The sequence below is a fragment of the Neolamprologus multifasciatus genome, chromosome 8 (assembly GCF_963576455.1).
Source record: "Neolamprologus multifasciatus chromosome 8, fNeoMul1.2, whole genome shotgun sequence".
NCBI classification, from domain to species: Eukaryota; Metazoa; Chordata; class Actinopteri; order Cichliformes; family Cichlidae; genus Neolamprologus; species Neolamprologus multifasciatus.
The window spans coordinates 15962918-15981796 of record NC_140446.1 but is presented as its reverse complement, the minus strand read 5'-3'; the positions used below and the strand labels follow the sequence as shown (position 1 = coordinate 15981796).

General features: G+C 41.5%; 4 protein-coding genes across 6 annotated transcripts; all 4 read left to right on the top strand.

Annotated features, from left to right (window-relative positions):
- The first annotated feature begins 53 nt into the window (after window positions 1-53).
- On the top strand, window positions 54-2599 carry LOC146512749 (uncharacterized). Of its 2 annotated transcripts, XM_085170029.1 has the most exons (3): window positions 54-626; window positions 845-1043; window positions 1147-2599. In XM_085170029.1, exons 2-3 carry the CDS (start codon window positions 854-856, stop codon window positions 1866-1868), a joined length of 912 nt encoding a protein of 303 aa, XP_085026155.1. In that variant the 5' UTR covers window positions 54-626; window positions 845-853; the 3' UTR covers window positions 1869-2599. The 2 variants fall into 2 exon arrangements, with proteins under 2 accessions (XP_085026155.1, XP_085026156.1); XM_085170030.1 differs by lacking the exon at window positions 54-626 and having other exon boundaries at window positions 633-1043.
- Window positions 2600-2769: 170 nt separating this feature from the next.
- LOC146512748 (uncharacterized) lies at window positions 2770-7934 on the top strand. The gene is made up of 3 exons (XM_085170027.1): window positions 2770-2973; window positions 3601-3812; window positions 3892-7934. Exons 2-3 carry the CDS (start codon window positions 3602-3604, stop codon window positions 4785-4787), a joined length of 1107 nt encoding a protein of 368 aa, XP_085026153.1. The 5' UTR covers window positions 2770-2973; window position 3601; the 3' UTR covers window positions 4788-7934.
- A 1662-nt stretch (window positions 7935-9596) lies between these two features.
- On the top strand, window positions 9597-15990 carry LOC146512747 (sesquipedalian-1-like). 2 transcript variants are annotated; one of them, XM_085170033.1, is made up of 5 exons: window positions 9597-9724; window positions 10152-10262; window positions 10529-10832; window positions 12533-15400; window positions 15886-15990. In XM_085170033.1, exons 2-4 carry the CDS (start codon window positions 10182-10184, stop codon window positions 12916-12918), a joined length of 771 nt encoding a protein of 256 aa, XP_085026159.1. In that variant the 5' UTR covers window positions 9597-9724; window positions 10152-10181; the 3' UTR covers window positions 12919-15400; window positions 15886-15990. The 2 variants fall into 2 exon arrangements, with proteins under 2 accessions (XP_085026159.1, XP_085026160.1); XM_085170034.1 differs by having other exon boundaries at window positions 9715-9816.
- Window positions 15271-18500, top strand: mylpfb (myosin light chain, phosphorylatable, fast skeletal muscle b). The gene is made up of 6 exons (XM_085170035.1): window positions 15271-15400; window positions 15886-15984; window positions 16899-17079; window positions 17231-17309; window positions 17395-17443; window positions 17529-18500. Exons 1-6 carry the CDS (start codon window positions 15398-15400, stop codon window positions 17628-17630), a joined length of 513 nt encoding a protein of 170 aa, XP_085026161.1. The 5' UTR covers window positions 15271-15397; the 3' UTR covers window positions 17631-18500.
- Window positions 18501-18879: the final 379 nt, after the last annotated feature.

Sequence of the window (18879 nt, the reverse complement as noted above, 5' to 3'; positions counted from 1 at the left end):
GACCAATCAGCTGAAAGGAAGAAAAATCACACGTATTTTTATTTTTTTTTTGCATTGTATCTGTAACCAGACCTTAACAAAAACAACTTGTAACTTGTAAATATTTTTACACACACAAATCTTTTTCTTACGCACACACAAATTCTTATCTACAGATGCACAAATATACACATTCTGATTTACAAGTACAAAATATTTATGACCACAATTTGAGCCCATAGGACAGTAAACAGAAACACGTTTTTCATAGTGCATGTTTGAGGTACAGTATATTTGAATTTTAGTAAACGCAGTACAGCTTTGTGGCGTTATGTTTTGAGCTCTTACCAGCAGGTGGCAGCAACGGGCCTCAGGAACGCTTCAAACCCATGAAGGGGACGCTGCCGCTTTATTGCTATCGCGCTGTTTATTAAACCGTTTTAACACCTGACCCGGTTTACAGCAGGAAAAGCTTCACACAAAGATGTTCGGCGGACGCACTGGCTGCCATTTTTAATCTACCTGCAGGAATCATTTTAAAGGGAAACGATTACCTGCGTGAGTGTTAATATTTTAAACAATTCACGATTGCAGTTTGAGCGGCTGTTGAGACTGCGCATGCTTCATGGGATCACATTAAACTCAAGGTATGTGAGCATTCGGCTTGTTAATAACTGGTAGTAAAATGCACTCCCATTTTTTCTGCTTTCCTCTTAAATGATACATTCTGCTATTTTTTTGTTCTTTGTTGCATAAATATCCAATCGCCATTATTTCTTTCATTTATCTAAGTGGAAATATGAAGAACACATGTTGCATCCTGCAAAAGTCTGTTAAATATGCTCCTAATTTTTTGTCTTCTTAGTCCTTAAAGATGGCCAAAATTGAGCGCCTTAATGTTCGAGTGGAAAAGCTCCTATCTAAAGTAGTACAGGAGGTTCTGGATGTGGTGAAAGAAACTGTGTGCGAGTATCAGGAGAAAACTGCCAGAACCCAGAGAGAGAATCAGAGTCTGAAGAGGAAACTGCAGGAGCTGCAAGACAGAATTAACCTGGAGAGCAATGGTAAGAAAACAAAGGATCCAGCTGTGAGTACAAGTGGTGAAACAGCTGGATTTAAACTTCTTTTTTTTTTTTTTAAAGTAGTTTAATGTGTCTCTTCCTGCAGGATTGGTTCCAGAAATGTTTGCATCCATCCCAGCAGACATGAAAAAGAAAGAAGAGGTGGTCATCCCTGTTGATAAAGAAACTGAGTCATTAGGTGCTTCCTGCCTTTCCCCTGACCGTGCAACAGAAAGCCTGGGAAATCTGAAAACAAAGACACATGATGGACAGTCAGCCTCACTATTAAACCACAAAAAACCCTTCATTGCACCTCTGCATTCTGAAAATGACCAGAAAACGAAAGTAGAGCCTGCATCAGATAACGATGGCTTGCGTATTGTGAATTATTTTTATTGCGATCCATCAACGAGCACTGCAGGACTCGGAGGTGAGTCTGCAGTTTTCTACATTGATTCAGAACGTGGCGTACAGGAGCCAGCGAGACACATCAGTGCAAACGATGCCGGAGAAGAAAACCAAACCAACACAGAAGTGGGCTGCTCGTCCTCAGCAGAGAAACTGCAGAGAAACGTCCGAAAACACTACAGCTGCTCTCTCTGCGGTCGCACCTTCAGGCATGCAGGTGACTATAAGAAACACAACCGGGTGCACACAGGGGAGAGGCCGTACTGTTGCTTGGTGTGCGGCAAGCGCTTCAGCCAGTCGGGGTACCTCACAGTACACCTGCGCTACCACACAGGAGAGAAGCCGTTTGCCTGCAGCCAGTGTGGGAAAAGCTTCAGTCACTCAAGTAACTTAAAGAAGCACCAGCAGACTCATCTGTGAAGGCTGGTGGGTTTTTCGAGGTCAGCTAAAAACATATAAAGAGGTTAATGTGCCTTCTTCACAGAATAGACAGCCTCGTAGGGAGCACCTGTGTTTTCCTGAGCTGCTGTTGTTGGTCAGATTTTGTTTGTTCCATTACTAGATTTTGAAGCATGGAGTCTGTAGTGTATTTCTGTATTGTGATCTCCAAATAAAAATAATTAGCTGATCAAATTCTTTTGGTCCTTCTGTGTGGTCCATTGCAATATTTGAGACTGGTGCACAATTTGTTTTGAATCAGTCTCAAAACCAAAATTGTATTGTTCTGAATCATCAGCCTTAAAGGCACCTACTGGAAGCCACAGCTCATTTCTAAAATATATCCACCAATGGGAATCTCTTCTACTTATTCAGTTCAGAGTCACTTATTTAATTTGATTACTCTGTGATGTTGTAACATATTTCTTTAGCAGGTATGGGTTATTAATGTTACCAAAGACCCACATGGGAAACTGAGACTGTTTTGGAGAACCTCAGCAATAGGATGAACTCAGTTCTCTTCAAAAAAATAATTTGATCTCTTTATAATGTGCCACTGTTAGGAGTAGATTACAGTTAGGGTCCTAATTTTGGCTTCTTGTAATAATTCTTGTGGCGCAGAGACAGTATTCATGCTTTTGTTGTGACTTCAGATATAGATATGTGATATTTTATTTATTGGCTCTGTCATGTCACAAAACAATTAAGGGTTCAGGATGGCCTAATATAACAAAATAATTCACAATATCACAATTTACTGTATGATAAGAAGAAGAAGATAGAAGCGTTTCACTCGGACTTTTATTTTGAAAACAACCCCTCTGCACACGTGATCAGAGTTCTGCTTCCGGATGTTAAAGATTGTTTTTGCTGTTCGTGGTTCTGCTTTGTTACATGTTGTCAGTTTTTTTTATATATATATAAATTGTCTTTACAAGTTTGATAGGATACATTACTTGTCATTAAAATCGCTTTATTTATGTATATTTTTGCTAACACGATAGCCTTATGACCAAGTGTTTGGACCTCTGGGATGTTTAAACGGAAAACATTGACATACGAAGCTAACTTCGGGACTAGCTTACAGGTACTCCTGGAGATTTAAAAATATTCTCGTATCTAAAACTGATATTAGTAACAGTTACAAGATAACACTGCCACGTATTTCAGGTTCTAGAAGATGAGTAACCATCATTTTACCTGTTTACAATGTTTTAAATCTCGGACCAAAATAAGGTGAATGTAGCTGAATGGAAGTGTAGTGGGAAATCATTTGATTGCGTTGCATGACAGGTTAATAACACAACAGCTAATCACTAGTTTATGAAACAACAGGTGGCTATAATTCGTTCTTTGAAGTAACAGGTTACAGGGAACTGCACCCATCAGTGCTGTCATATACAATTACTGGGCACTTTATTAGGTACACCTTGTTTGCACCGGGTTGGACCCCCTTTTGCCTTCAGAACTGCCTTAATTCTTCATAGCATAGATTTTATTACCGGGTAGGCTGTGGTGTTTAAATTATGCTTGGTTGGTATTAAGGAGGTCAAAAAAATATTCCCCACAATGAGCAGTTAAGCAGGTGTACCTAACTAGGTGGTTGGTGAGTGTAATCACCTACCGGTAGCATCAACGGTATTGCTTATCATACATTTCTCCTTAATTAATATATAAAAACAGATGTGTTCTCATAAGTGGTGTTTCATTTCAGGATGTCTAAACTTGAGCGTTTGAACGCCCGGGTGGCCAGACTCCTGACCGAAGCCGTGCAGGAGGTTCTGGAGGTGGTGAAGGAGACGGTGTCAGAGTACCAGGAGAAAACAGCCAGGACACAGAGAGAGAACGAGAGTCTGAAGAGGAGACTGCAGGAGCTCCAGGACAAGATACCAAAAGAAAGCACCCATGAGAACACATATAATTTTTGTGAGGAATTTATTATTACAGATAATGTAACATTTTTGTTCTGCTTAAGGTCTCTCATTCATGATTGCAAATTTCACAGCTGTCCTGACTACAAGTGGGCCATCAGCAGAGGAGTGCGACACAACAGCGAAGCAGGATCGGAGCATCATTCAGAAGCATGACTCGGATGTTGTTGCTCTCGCAGAGCAAAACAGCAACCAGCTCAACTATGTCTTGAAGCAGGAGACTAAAGAAAAAGAGAGCCACAGCGGTATTCAGACACAAGCTGAGTCCAAGTTGGCGCAAACGTCCACAGACCACCACAAAGTACAGCTGGCAGATGCAACGCACAACTTAGAGGGGCAGCGTATGCCGTCTGAAACCAGGGACGCCGGCGCAGACCCTTACTCCAGCGCACTGTTTGGGTTAAACATGGCTGCTATCAAAAGTGAATCAGAGCCCACAGACTGCATGTCATCACAACAACCATGTCTTCAATCTCAGTACACCGGCTGCATGGATTTAAGCTGCAACTCCTCTCGTCACACCTCTACCGAGACCCTCAGGCCGCAAGCTAGCGCCGAGCCTTATGGACTCGTTTTTGTTCGTTCAAATCACATGGCACACAGGAGGCATGGATTAGCAAAGAACACCAGGGCCGGTTTGGACGGCAGACAGATCAGGATGGAGCACCTCAGGAGAGACGGCTTCCACTTGTGCGTGGTCTGTGGAAAGACGTTCAGCAGGGTCGGGAACCTGAGAATCCACCAGCGCTGCCACACAGGAGAGAAGCCGTACGGCTGCATCCAGTGTGGAAGGCGCTTCAGTCAGGCGGGAGACCTGAAAAAACACAAAAGGGTCCACACGGGGGAGAAGCCGTACTACTGCAGCCAGTGTGGAAAGAGCTTCAGTCGAGGGGAGAACCTCAAAAGACACCAGAGGATCCACATCGGAGAGACGCTGCAGTTGCAGCAAGCGTGTCAGGAGCAGCGGTAGTGATTACAGCACTGAGTCGAGTGCACATCAATAAAATCAGCAGTTTTTTGTTTCTTTTTTAGAGATTTTTAAAGGTTGATTTTTGACCTGTGATCCTAGTTTTAGAAACAGTTGCAGTGTATTTAAATTGTTGCTAACTGGAGCTGTTGGAAGGCTCCTCTGTTTGTCACTCTAAGCATGGAGAATCCAGGCGTCTGTTTTTTACCCTCTTAACCAAATAGGGGAAGTCTTAAAAAAAAGCATACTCTCTATATCTGATATATCTGTGCAGTGTTACTTTGGTGACACAACTCAACCGAGTGTTGAAATTGTAATAACAGACAGCAGATGGGCTTCCATGCATTGTTGTAACTTGCAAGAATATATGTCAGTGCTCAAGAGAAGCATCTTAAACAGGAAGCTTCTGTCACCTTTCAGCTAATTACATTCTCAAGGTGCTGCACAGGACATATAAATAAACACCAGGCATCAGTGTGGTTTACACAGGGTTTATCAAAAGAGTCATCCAATTTGGAAAGGCTGTATTTTTTAAAGAAACAGTGTTTCAGTCATTACAGGTGAACGACTGAACAGTTAAAGCACTTTGACAACAGATTATTCCTTTTAATACACCCTGTGTAATGAATAAAACTAGAAATGTAAAAAGAAAGGCACAAAAGCATGCAGGTTTATATATAAATGTGAGCTTTTCATTTAGATCGAGAGATGTTAAGATTTTATTGGAGCTACATTTGAAACAGCTTATAAAGAAACAAGAGTCTGTAAATCTTCAGCGATACATTTGTATGGCCTGTGAAATCTAATCAAACTTATGTATGTTAAAAATGTGTTTATATGTATGTCTTGTGAAGCTCCGAGGGAATGTGACTTCTAAAAGTTGGGTTGTGGCCAAATGTTTCATAAACACTGCTGCTTCATTTTAAAAAAAATAGATTATTAGCATTTTTTTTTACATGTTTCTATGATATTATGAAGAACAATAATAAGCATTTTATAAGATTCAAATAGATGACCCCTCCCTGAACCTGGTTCTGCCGGAGGTTTCTTCCTGCTAAAAGGGAGTCTTTCCTCTCACCAAGTGCTTGCTCATAGGGGATTGTTATTGATGGACTTTGCTCCATCATGCTGGAAAAATGCCACCAGATTGCTCTTGGATCACGGGAAGAAGGACGTTTGTAGGATAGTCAATTCATGAAAAGTAATAATAATAATAACGATAATGGATTGCATTCATTTGCGCTTTTTGAGACCCTCAAAGCGCTTTACAATTCCTCTATTCATTCAGTCTCACATTCACACATTGGTGGAGGCAGCTACAGTTGTAGCCACAGCTGCCCTGGGGCAGACTGACAGAAGCGAGGCTGCCATATCGCACCATCGGCCCCTCTGGCCATCACTAGTAGGCGGTAGGTGAAGTGTCTTGCCCAAGGACACAACGATTGAGACTTGTCCATGAGTGAACAAGCAGAAGCCCAAAAGCTGTGATCGGCTTGAGAGCTCTGATCATACAGATCTCAAAAGCTGATATCCTGCATGCCACAAAGAATTGCAGAAGTTATGAAGAAGATGATGAAATGCTTGTGATTGTGCTTCTGTGCCATGGAAACATGCAGGGGTTAAAGTTTCATTCCCACATCTTCAGTTAATGAGTAATGAATGTGCTGCAGTCTGGCGGTCCTTCCAGCTGATGCCATGGAGATACTTACTTAGGAAGAGTACTGTAGCATAAATGGAGTAACTGTGTTTAAAGTGGCAGGTAATTTCAAAGAGCTCAGCAATAAACACACAAACTGTCTGTGCAGCTTGGCTATGCAAGCTAAAGATACAGCTGCTATGTTTCAGAGAGAGAAAAAAGTGAATCTGTAATAAGATCGCTCTCAGAGATGGAGAAAAATAATAAGAGGATGACGAGGTTATTTTCAAAAGCTATGAACTCAGAGAGCGACAGTTGACAAGCTAGAAATTTAAAGCTTTACATGTATTGTTATGTTAATAGTTCTTGTTCTGTTTTTTTTTTTTTTATCAGAAGCTAGATCTGTGCAGGATGTTTTGCTGTAGCTGAATAGTTATTTCAAGTTGTGAAACTTGAATTGGAATCATTTTGTGTTATGTAAATGGTATGAAAATACTACACAGTTCAGTGCAGGCTAAACTGCTATGTTAGCAGTGTTTACATCCAGTGTACAGTACTGTGCTGCTGTAGAGCAGGCTGTGGTATTCGTGGCCACTTAAATTAGGTGAAGCAGTGGTGGAGATGGGTAACCAGGTGAAATATATGATATAAAACTCAGGTAAATTTACTTTGCTGATGCTTTTGCACTGATGAAATTCACCTTTATTTAAGTGAAATTTAACACAGTTTGATTTAAAAAAAAAATGTAATTCTGAAGTTTAAAAACCACCAAGGTGGATCGAGGCTAGCAGCTGTCAGTTTAACTTCAGACTGATGATGCTGTTTAGCTTAAATTCTACCTTTCATATTGCCTTTATACCAGCCAGGTGTTGAAATAACCGCTTCATAGGTCATGTTAAAATCACAAAAAAACAGTTACTCTATCAGCTGACAGCCTGTACCCACAAAGAGAGAGGAACTCTAATGGCACTCACAATGAAAATTAATTTGTAACTTATCAGTAAGTGATTCATTAGCTCATGCTGCACTGCTTTGGTGGATCTTAGGGTTTTGCAGCCTGCCAAATCCCACTGTAACCCATGGAAACATGTAAGAAATGAAGCAGCAAAGTGTTTAAAACACAGAGTTTTGGCTATACAAAAAGGAAATAAATATGTTCTTGCAAGTTAGATGGTGTGCAGGAGCCTCTTTGTCTCCTATGGTACCAGCATTACAAATGCTATATTGATATATTGATGTGTCTTCTAGGTCTGACTCCGTTATAACAGTTTCCTGTGAAATGTTGGTTTGAAAAGGAGGTTAACTCGACGAGTTGACTTCTTTCGGTCACCTGCAGAATGTGTCGTCATTTTGGTAAATGTCAGAGAAACCTTTTAAAAATCTGAATTGCATGATTGTCATTGAAGCTACCCGACTTTCCAGACTGATTAAAGGCTTTCTGATGGTTGGACATATGTATTGCAAGTTAAACTTGGTTTGTGAAGCAAAGGCAATAAACTAATTTATTACCATTACAGATGGCTCAGTGAGTGACATTTTAAGCAAACTGTTCTTCTGCAGACTGGTCAGCAGCCACAGGTATATTGTGTAAGTAATTATCACATTTGCACCCACTTGGGTTTTTGCACAGCATGTGTCAGCAGGGTTTTTCTGCTAAAAACAACAGTGACCACATAACCTAAAGCAATCTGCACATCAACACTGTTTTCTGAAGCGGTGTTTCACTCAGAAGCGTTTGAGAAACCACAGGTGCTGGCACAAGTGAGATTCAAATGCCACAAGAGAATATGCAGTATGTTAACAGTACTGCAAAAAAGTCTCAAGCCACCTCTCGTTTCTTCATGTTTTGCTTCCAAGCAGCCAGACTTTTTGTCATTTTTTTAAACGGTCTTGAGTAATAGTTCTCCAGGCTTTCTGGAGGTTTCTATTTGGACATTCGCTGCTGTTTCACTCCACTCCAGTCTTTGTAGCGTAAAAATGTGCATAATTCAAGGGGTGAACCACACATAACAGACAACTTAGCAAAAAAATCAGTTTTTAATTGTGTCTGTAGTTATTAGTGGCCTAAAAACGTCATATTTTTTGAGTGTAATCTACAAAAATATTACCAAAGATAAAAGTTTAACAGGCATAAAATTGCATTTTTGTACCAGCCGGCTCATTCCCAAAGAGCTATTAGCCAAAACCCTGACATAACAGTGTGGTGTGCAGTGTGTCCTTAAACTGGACAAGTGGAGGAGAAATTAGGAAGTAGCAGACTTACAAAACTATCTACAGAAGATAAACAATATCTGAAAATACTTTTCTTACATAAGAGGATTTATGGAGTGATGAATTAAAATGCTGAAGGTCAGGAGGGAGACACAACAGTGAGTCTTTACAGTCACTGAAACACGGTGGCGGCTCTGTCATGTCTGGAGCTGCATTTCCGCCACTCGCATTGGCGGTCCTGTCAAAACTGATTCATTTCAATTCAGTTTTATTTAAATAACCACAAATCACAACAACAGCTACCCCAAGCTGCTTTATATTGTAAGGTAAAGGCCCTACAATAATACGGAGAAACCCCCAACAATCATATGATGGAATTATGGAAGCAGAAAACTACCATCAGGTTTGATCCACCATAAAATTGCACGTGGGAAATATCAGCTTGGTAACAGCTTCACTTTTAAACATGACAATGATCCAAACACACTGTCAACGCAGTAGAAGCACCTGGATGGAAAAACACACAGTGGATTGGCCTCCCCGGAGCCTGGACCTCATTATTACTGGAGCAGTGTGGGGTCACCTTCACAGAGAATGTAACATCCAACATCCACAGCTTTGACTGTGGATCAGGGGTGGCTCGAGACACTATAATTTTGTTTATCGTTGTTCATTGTGTGCATTTATGTTATCAAGTTTTCACCAATCAAGAAGACCATTTTCATTAATCAAGAAGGTCGATTTTTGATCCTCATTCGTATGAAATTTTAAAGTACTTTTAAATAAAAACAGCATGAAGCAATGCAGGTTTTGTAAGAAGGCCCCTCTGCAAGACGAAACCGCTAAATTACACAACAGCTGTTCCAAACTTCAGCATTTGAATTGCTTTTAACTGCATCAAAGGAGCCGATTTTACAAGTATGACACATTTACAACTGATTTGGGTAAACTGACAGGGTTTCTAAGTAATAAAGCCCGGGGACCAGCCCATTTATTTAAAGTGTTTACGTGTAGCTGCGCTCACCTTACCAGGAAGCGATTGATTGACTCAGACGCTCACAGAGGAACGGCTTCATTTTCCCATTTCACAGAGGTGAGTAAACAAGAACCATGTGGATATGAGAAACTCATCGGCCTCTCTGTTTCTCAACTTTTAGGCGTATTGCCAACGGAGACTGGTGTTGAGTAAGTTTGTGTTACTACAGGCGCGCGTAAAAACCTTACTTAAAAAACTCGTCTTATTCATGGCGATCGCCGTGTTTTCGACTGAATACGAGCGAAACACGACTGCATTTAAGTTTCCGTTGTAGATAAGAAAGCAGTATGAACGCCGAGATATGAATGCATTTCCTTGTTTAAAACGCGGGAAATGGCGTTTATTTGGCCGCTGGGCGACAATGGGTCATTAAAATATTGTTGACATAACTTCTCCATAATTATAAATAGTCACAGCAATAACATGAGGAAGTACATAAAGTCTTTCTTTTTCTTTCTGTCGATCTGTGGTGTGTGCGTGGCAGATTTTGCTCCGGGCACACTGAGATGTTGAAATGAAGATTGATGAAAAAGTCCTCACCTATTTTGAATCTTGCAACTCACCTGTGGATAAGGAAGGGTACCTGTACAAGAAGGTGAGACGCCCTGGCTCAGGTTTACAGGGAACCTGATTAACGTATTATTTTGAAAAACAAACAGAAAGGGTAGTGAGGTCATCTAAAGTAAATAAACTGAGAGGGGATTTTTTTAAACTGTTTTTAAGTTCAGCTTTCAAAATCTCTGTGACATTTCACCTCCCACTGGGTTGCCTGTTTCCTCAAATCAGTTATGTAAGAAATTGAGTACACAAGGCGTTTGTACAGCAGTCAGTAAAAGACAACTGTCACACACACACACACAGGGTGAGATCAAGACTTCCTATCAGAAGCGCTGGTTTGTGCTGAAGGGGAACCTCCTCTTCTACAAAGACCGGCAGACCGACCGGGATCTGGTCGGAGTGATTGTTCTGGAGGGCTGCACCGTCCAGCTGTGCGAGTCCGAGGAGAACTTCGCCTTCTCGCTGGTGTGGAGCGAGCCGGGGCTGCGGACGTACAAGTTTGCCGCGGAGAACCAGGCCAGTCAGGAGAGCTGGATCAAAGCCCTGCTGTCAGCCAGCCACAGCTACCTGGCCCTGCTTGTAGTGGACATGGAGTCGAAGTACAGAGGTGAGGGCAGAAAGATGGAGCGGGTTTATCTTTGTTGGGGAGAGGGGGACTAAAGAGAGCAGCCTTTGTTCTGGAGGGCAGCTGCGATGGCGTTGCATCACTATTTTCCTGCCTCTACATCAGACACCTGGTACACTGTGGTACATACTGTGCGCGCGCGCGCGCGCACACACACACACACACACACACACACACATTTTATGATCTCGCAGCATCAGTCGCATCATTATAATCACTACTGATGTTTTATCTATTGACAGAGTAGTAATCAGCACAGTTTATTTCAATCAAGTTTTTATTGTTAATATTTGTTATTGATCGTTCTGCTTTTGTTCAAAAGATCGGTCATAAATTTCCCATAGCCACCACAAAATCGATCTCATATCATATACAGACACGTCTCATTAAAACAAAGTTGACATGCTCTCACAGATTTGGGGGCATTTTGCTTAAAACTGGCTAAAATGACAATTAGTTTCACCTGTTAAGTAGTAATTGACTTAAGTGGTAATTAAGTTAATATCAGTCATTGAATCCATTTATGGACCTGATGTCCTGACAATGAGGTGTGAGCATAAAGCTTTCGTAAAACAGAAAGCATACTAGATTTATGTTTGGTGCTAGATTGGGCCATCCAACTGGGAAGTTGATGGTTCGATCCCCAGCTCCTTTAGTCTGTACACTGAAGAATCCTTGGGAAAAATACTTTTATCTCTCTCTCTCTCTGTGTGTGTGTGTGTGTGTGTGTGAAATGAAACGATTTTGTGAATAAAAATGAAAATATAGAGGAAATATCCAGAGTTTCTGTGTGATAGAATTCTGTGACACACTTTGAGTCAACCACCCTTCTTACAGCTATAATCAAAAAAAGACTAAAACTAAAACTGAACTAATAAAAACTAAACTAAAACTAGACACAAAGATCAAGTTAAAGAGGTTTTACAAAAACAAAAAACTAAAGCTTTAGTTCAGGGGTGTCAAACATAAGGCTCGGGGGCCAGAATCGGCCTGCCAAAGACTCCTACCTGGCCCACTGGAGAGCTTTGAAAAATGTGAAGAACAGCTTTAAATGTTAAACTTTTAACTGTATTTTTTTTTTTTAAGTTTACAGCTTTTCCAAGTGATAAATACCTCCCCCATGGTCATTCCTGTAACACTAATGTCAATAAAGAAACAGATAAACAATTAAACAACATTTCCTGAGGTTTTTTTTTGTTTGTTTGTTTGTTTGTTTTATTGTATGCTATAGACATTAATGATTTTTACAGCAGGTTCACAGTAAAAAGAAAAAAAAAAAAGACATTCTGTTATTTCCCCCAAATTTCCATTTTATAATTACAACACAGTCAGAGCTAATTTTACATATTTATTTCTTACAGTTTGAGCCTAAAGCAGCATTTCTTTTTATCATGTAGAAAAACTGACAGAAAAAACTTGGATTAGTACCTGTTTGCTTAGCATGTACAACACAGTGCTTTATTTGTGTACATTTTCTGAGCATGTGGTGATCAGTAATCAGTATTCCAGAGCCCAGAGCTGGAAGAGATCACCCACTGATTGTAGAGTTAAAGGTTAGATCAAAGCGTCATTGAGCAAGTGGATGGAGCTCTGCCGTACACATGCAGCATGAGCAGATTTTGTCTTTCTTTTCATGTGCATTCAGCTCCTTAATTTCTATATTTCACTGTTTTTTTCTTCAGATGCAGTTGGTGCACTCTCCAATAAACCAAGCAAACCTTTTGTCATGCCAAATTTCAACGCCATCCAGCCTGCTGCCGTCTTTGTGACCTCAAACACCTGCATGTCATCTGCGCTGGGAACAACACCCAGCCCGAATTCCTGTCCAAACCTACAAGCTCTTACCATTTCATCCAAGACGGCCAGTAAGAAATCACCCAAACTGCGACCGAAAAAGAATGCCAACGCGGTGCCTATGTTTGATCCATTTCAGACGATTGGGGAGTACGACTTTAACCAGCTGCATGAAGATTATGGAAAGGAAATAAAGGAACTGATTGTCATGTGGTCAAAGAAAGGACACGGCGGTGCGAATGTTCAGGAAGAAAACTTGATAGATTTTGAATGATAAAAGTTTGCTTTGTTTCTAACCCTTAACTTATAGAGAAGCTTTATCATACATACGTGCACTGGATTAGAAATGTGTCGGTAATATATGGTTGACATAGTTATATTTGTTTTCTTCCAGAAACATGCTGTTTCTCTTTTACTTACATTTTCATAGATTAGTCAATAAATGATCTATAATCATCTGTTTTATTAACCTTTGTTTGTCACTGCAATGATGTTATTTCCTAAGTTGGCATTTTTATAAAGTCACACACCTGAAATATGACCTCCATCTACTCCAGCTAGTCTACTGTCTCTATACTGGACATACTATGGCTAACCAGTTCAGGTGAAAACCTTACTCTTAAGACAGGGATGTCAAGCCTGTGTTACACTGTGGGCCACATGCACCACATTTTGATTTTAAGGAGGCTGGATCAGTAAAACTGCCCTTTCTGTCCTTTAATGTTTAACTACACATTTACTAAAGAAATGCTGCTGTGGCAAATGAAAGAAATGTGTCCGCACGACTCTTTGGGATTAAACTGTAAGAAATAAATGTGTTAAATTACAGAAAGGATCCTGGTAGCTTAAAACTAGACTGAAATTTTCTGTTAATTTGCAGAAAATGTAAATTTCTTTTGTTGATTTTTTTTACGGTGAACACATTGTAAAAACACTGAGGACAGAGAAGGAAAGAAACTGTGAAACGGTGATATAAAATTTGCTTATTAATAACAGCTTCATTACTTCAGAGCTGATAATACCTGGCGTGTTTATAAGAAATAAATGTGCCAGCCATTCAAAAGGCCTGAGTTAATCAGTAGCTGAAAGTTTTCCACATTTCCATTTTAAATCAGGAATTGTCCGATCGAGGAAACATTTCCCTTTGGGCTCTATTATTATTGATGACCTAATGAGTCCATTTTGCCTCACAGATTTAAACAATTTGACCAGTGACAGGGTAAAAAAGGACTGACAGTTGGCTCGGGGGGCAACGCAGGCCAAGAAGGGTGAAGTCTGCTAAATTTTAGAAGGGGGTCGAAATGGCTGAGAAACAGAATGGCAGGAGGGCAGCAGGGCTATTTCAGTCTGTACAGCTGTCTTGTCTTCGTAGTCTTTGCTCGGTCTTTCTCCTTCTGTGTCTGCATTGCTTCTTTTTTCAACCTTCGAGCCTACAGCTGAGCTGGCTGCTTATCGGCTTCACATACAACACATTTTTTACCTCCTCCTTGCCAATCGGGCGCTTCGTTTTCCATAATTACAAAACATTGCAGATAATTTAGGTCTTATTTTGCCACGTGAAACGCTACGCCCACGAGCCAGCTAAGACTCAGGATCGCTGCACGCCAGCGCGGGATACCAATACATACATACCTAAGCTGTACAGTTGTGTGATTGATGGCCAGCCAATGATGCTCATATATGGGGTTTAGTGGGTGGGTCACTGTCCTCCTATCCTAAAGCAACTATACTGGGAACCACGAGGAGGAACCCAAATTAGTGCACCCATGGCGGTAAAGCTGGTCATTTAGTCCAATCATCATTTTGCCTGTTTCTTTTTTTCTTTCTTACACTTGAATCAGTAAAACAGAGAAAATGATTCACTATCCTGGGTGTGAGCACCTGTTTTGTCTATAGTCCCTGTAAAGGTGGCCTCTGTGATCTATTTTGTTCCCCTCCCAGTCACACTGTCAATGTTATTCTTTCCACTGAGCATTTCCAGCTACTTGAGGCAGTATTAAAAGGACTGTTTGGATTTCTCACTGATGCACGGTCACTTTTTCCAGAGACCCAGTGGTCGTGTGTCATTGCTGGACCTGGACTAATGTCCGTCAGCCAACTGTTTTCAGGTTTCACAACTGTTTATACACCCTGATGGCCACTAATGAGCTGCCCATGGCCACAAACCTCAGATCAAACCTATCATTTAGACAGGTGATGACTTCAAGAAATGTTAGCTGAGATATTGAGCAGCACTGGAGTATTAATTAATAGAAGGCAGCGGGCCGTGCTGACTGCGGGGTAACTGTCCCATCTGTGTTTGTATTAAAGCAGTAAAGCAGCGACACTTTGCCATCACGCACTGGGCTTTGAAGTCTCACAATAGATATATTAAGTTGACAGAAATAGCCACAACAAAGACTCCGTAAGTAAAATGGGGATGTTTCAGTTGTCCTTTACCGTGTCCCGTCTGTCCATATTAGTCCACACATGACACCAAAGTCATTGTTGGCATTGAATTCACCTCATTCCAAGACTTCTGCGGCCTATTTTGGATCATCAGTAAACTGATCCCCCCAGCCACCTCCTCGCTCCTCCCTCTTTCTCTTACTATACCCCAGCTCTATTTTCCTGCCAAACCTGATGGTGTGGCTAAAGTTAGCCCCCTATGGGCTAGTATATAAGGCCCCAGGCATTCAATACCTACATGTCAGTCACATCGGCTTGGTGTAGGCTTCTCTTCTTGACCAACAACAACCTCAAAAACTTGAGAGATGGTGAGTGTGGCCACTTCATTGGGTTTAAAAAAAGTCTTTAGGATGTTCTCTACATTAAAATGATGAGATGGGCGTATCGTTAAGATATTTGCTATCTGGACTACCAACATCCCATGAAGTGAACTTGAAGGAGTGCCACTTTTTTGGATTTGGACCCAGTGTTCGTGTTATCTGCTGCCTTGAGCTAAAGTTCGGGAGGACCTATTCCTTATTATTGTAGTCCTCAACACATTACATAGTGTTTTATCCTAAATTGGGTGATTGTTTCAAAGTTTATAATTTTTTTTAAGAGGGGGAAAAATTCAGTCATTACCCCAAAGATAGATTCAACTGGTAAAACTGCCAATCCAAGCTTAATTTGTTCAGGAATAAATTTTATTTATTTATTTTTCTTCATACGATGATTTTGAGAGTTAACCAGGATCTGCTTCTTTAGTTCATGTCATGTATGTATGGATTTTCTTACACCTCACATCATATCACAGGCACCCAAGAAAGCCAAGAGGAGGCAGCAGCAGGGTGAGGGTGGATCCTCCAACGTGTTCTCCATGTTCGAGCAGAGCCAGATCCAGGAGTACAAGGAGGTAACCTTTTCCTCATCACACCTCAAGCTTTCTATCAGTACCTTCTAAGGTGGTGATGTAACCGAGCACTCCATCATGTGACCTTGAATGTAACGTGAGAGAGCTGTCAGAAGATATAGATCTCGTCACTTTAGCTGCACAACAGCAAAAAATGCCTCCATCAGCACGGCAGGACAGTAAATTTCAGCTCTCCTGTTGACAGCAGTTACCTCTGCTCTATGCTAGCTTAGGAATCCTCCTCGGAGACACTCGCTCCATGACTCCACTGGAATGTGGCCCAACAGCTGGTGCACAGGGGAAGGGGAGCTCAGGGTTGAAACTGAAGGAATTTGGGGGTTTTAGCACTGTGATCAACAAGGTAAATAGTGCCGTTATCAGTAGATTATAGAAATCAGGATTCATTTGTAGGGGTTTTCTTCAGTAACAGATCTAAATGAAAGACAATACAATGTCAACAGTAGCTTGGCAGACCCTTAAGAGGCCTCAGAAGCAGAGAGAACATTGGTAACATGGTCATAAGATTTAGTCACAAGGCAAAAGGATGACAGCTGCAATCAATACCTTGTCCTTAAATGTCGCAAGGGGCTTGTCTCACATTCCCAAGCCATTTTAACACCTTAGAAAGACAAGTGGCTGACCAGCTGCCAAGTCCCAAAAGGTTTGCAATGCCATCTTTGGTTTCATTGGGTGATACGCCCTCCTATGTGGAAGGAGAAGGAGCTAACTGCTCCACATTTACACATTTACATTGGCAGAGTGCCTCGCACAAGTAATCATGAAAAACAAGCTGGATAATAAGGACTTGTGAGAAATGTGAGAATCTCAGTTTTCACTGGTTTTAATTAAGTGTTATTTTAGCTGAAGTTTGGCTGAACTCTGATCTAATCTCTGACTAATCTCCCGGTCTGCGCCAGGCTTTCACAATCATCGACCAGAACAGAGATGGCATCATCAGCAAGGACGACCTCAGGGACGTGCTGGCCACCATGGGTCAGCTGAATGTGAAGAATGAGGAGCTGGAGGCCATGGTGAAGGAGGCCAGCGGCCCCATCAACTTCACCGTGTTCCTGACAATGTTCGGCGAGAAGCTGAAGGGTGTGTTGGCACATATCAGTTGTCCTTTGTATTCTATTTCATGAAATACTTGGCGCTGTAAGGTGATGGTTGTTATTTATCTAAACAGTTAATGTTATGTGATTAACATAATTCTGAATTATTATTTTTTTCTATGTCTTTGTTTTCATAGGTGCTGATCCTGAGGACGTCATCGTGAGCGCTTTCAAGGTCCTGGACCCCGAGGGCACTGGCAGCATCAAGAAGGAATTGTAAGCTTATTTGCATTTATCTTCCATCTCTTCCTGCTGTAATCTTTCATCTTAATCTTAAATTTCCTGCGTTTTCCCTCTCCAGCCTCGAGGAGCTCTTGACCACCCAGTGCGACAGGTTCACCGCTGAGGAGGTGAGCTCATCGGACTTGCAGCGCGATTTGGCCCTTGTTTTTTGCCAGGTTGTAACGCATTTCTTCATTTCCTCTTCATCTGCAGATGAAGAACCTCTGGGCTGCCTTCCCCCCTGATGTGGCTGGCAACGTTGACTACAAGAACATCTGCTACGTCATCACACACGGAGAGGAGAAGGAGGAATAAATCCTCGACATCTCTTACCTCTGTTGAAACCCACACTTGTCCATACCCTTAATTCTTCCTCCACGCCACCAATGAAGCATCCTCCTCGCACACACTCGCGCCCGGGTCGGCTCTTTCTTCTTACGAAAAGACTTGTCTCCTCTATCGAGATGTTCAGTGAGAGGACAGGAGGCTGTGGGGGTGTTTGTGTGTGAGTACCAACAGGGGAACATGGGATTATTTTCAATAAAAAATAATCTTGTGACACGGAAACGCTCTCTCTATCTCTGTCCCTGCCTCTTCTCCCTCCATCTTTTCCCTCCCCTCCTCGCCCATGACTCATTCTGTCCTCCTGTGTTGAGGCCAACAGTGCATGCATCATACCTACATATATATGCATATGCAGTTCAGTGTGGTTGGTCAAAACGTCTCTTGGGTGCTGTGGTGCATGCACAGTCACTTGCTTGAAACAGGCGAGCAGTCTGGCCCCGGCGGTCTGTTAGTCTCAACCGGGCACAGAGTGTTTAATGGATCCCTCCTTCTGTTTGTACCGGCCAGGAGTGCACAGTAAAAGAGTGGGAGTACTGCGCTATAATAGTTTGCCTACCCCTCTCTTTTATTTTGTCACTCTCTTAAACACAGGTACGAAAGGAAAGGTTACAGTAATAAGAGGAAAGCACGATTTTAAAAGTCTTGTAAATAGAGAAAGAGATGGTGAAAGACGGTGGTTGGGTGGGCGGCATAAAAAAGCTAAACAAAAGCAAAACAGCTTTGTTTTTGATTTTTCTTTCCCCCCACCTCACTCTCACTGCTGTTTCCACTCCTGCTGCTGTGACTGTGTCTCCACTGTAACAAATAAAGAAGTACAAATAAAATCCACTATCTTTCGTACCACACTGTGTCTCTTGGTTTAAGTGGGAGCGCGGGTGAAAGGACTGCCGGGTGACTGTGGAGCACAGACTGACTGTATTATGCATATGGTGAAGCATTATCAGTGTGAACTTTATCCATCATCCCATTTCTCAATATAAATCTATGATCCCAAATCAGGGGTGGGTACCACATTTTCAGGGTAAAGGTACAAACCAACATAGTAAACAGAAGAACTGTAGTCTACCTTTGGATCTACTTCAATCCTTGATTCCAATAAATGTGACACCCTGTGAGTAGTAAAACCAAAAGTTGTTGGATAAAATAGCAACAAAATCAGATTTTCAAATGATTTAAACTCACATATTAAATTAAAAATATTATACAGAAAGTTCCAGAA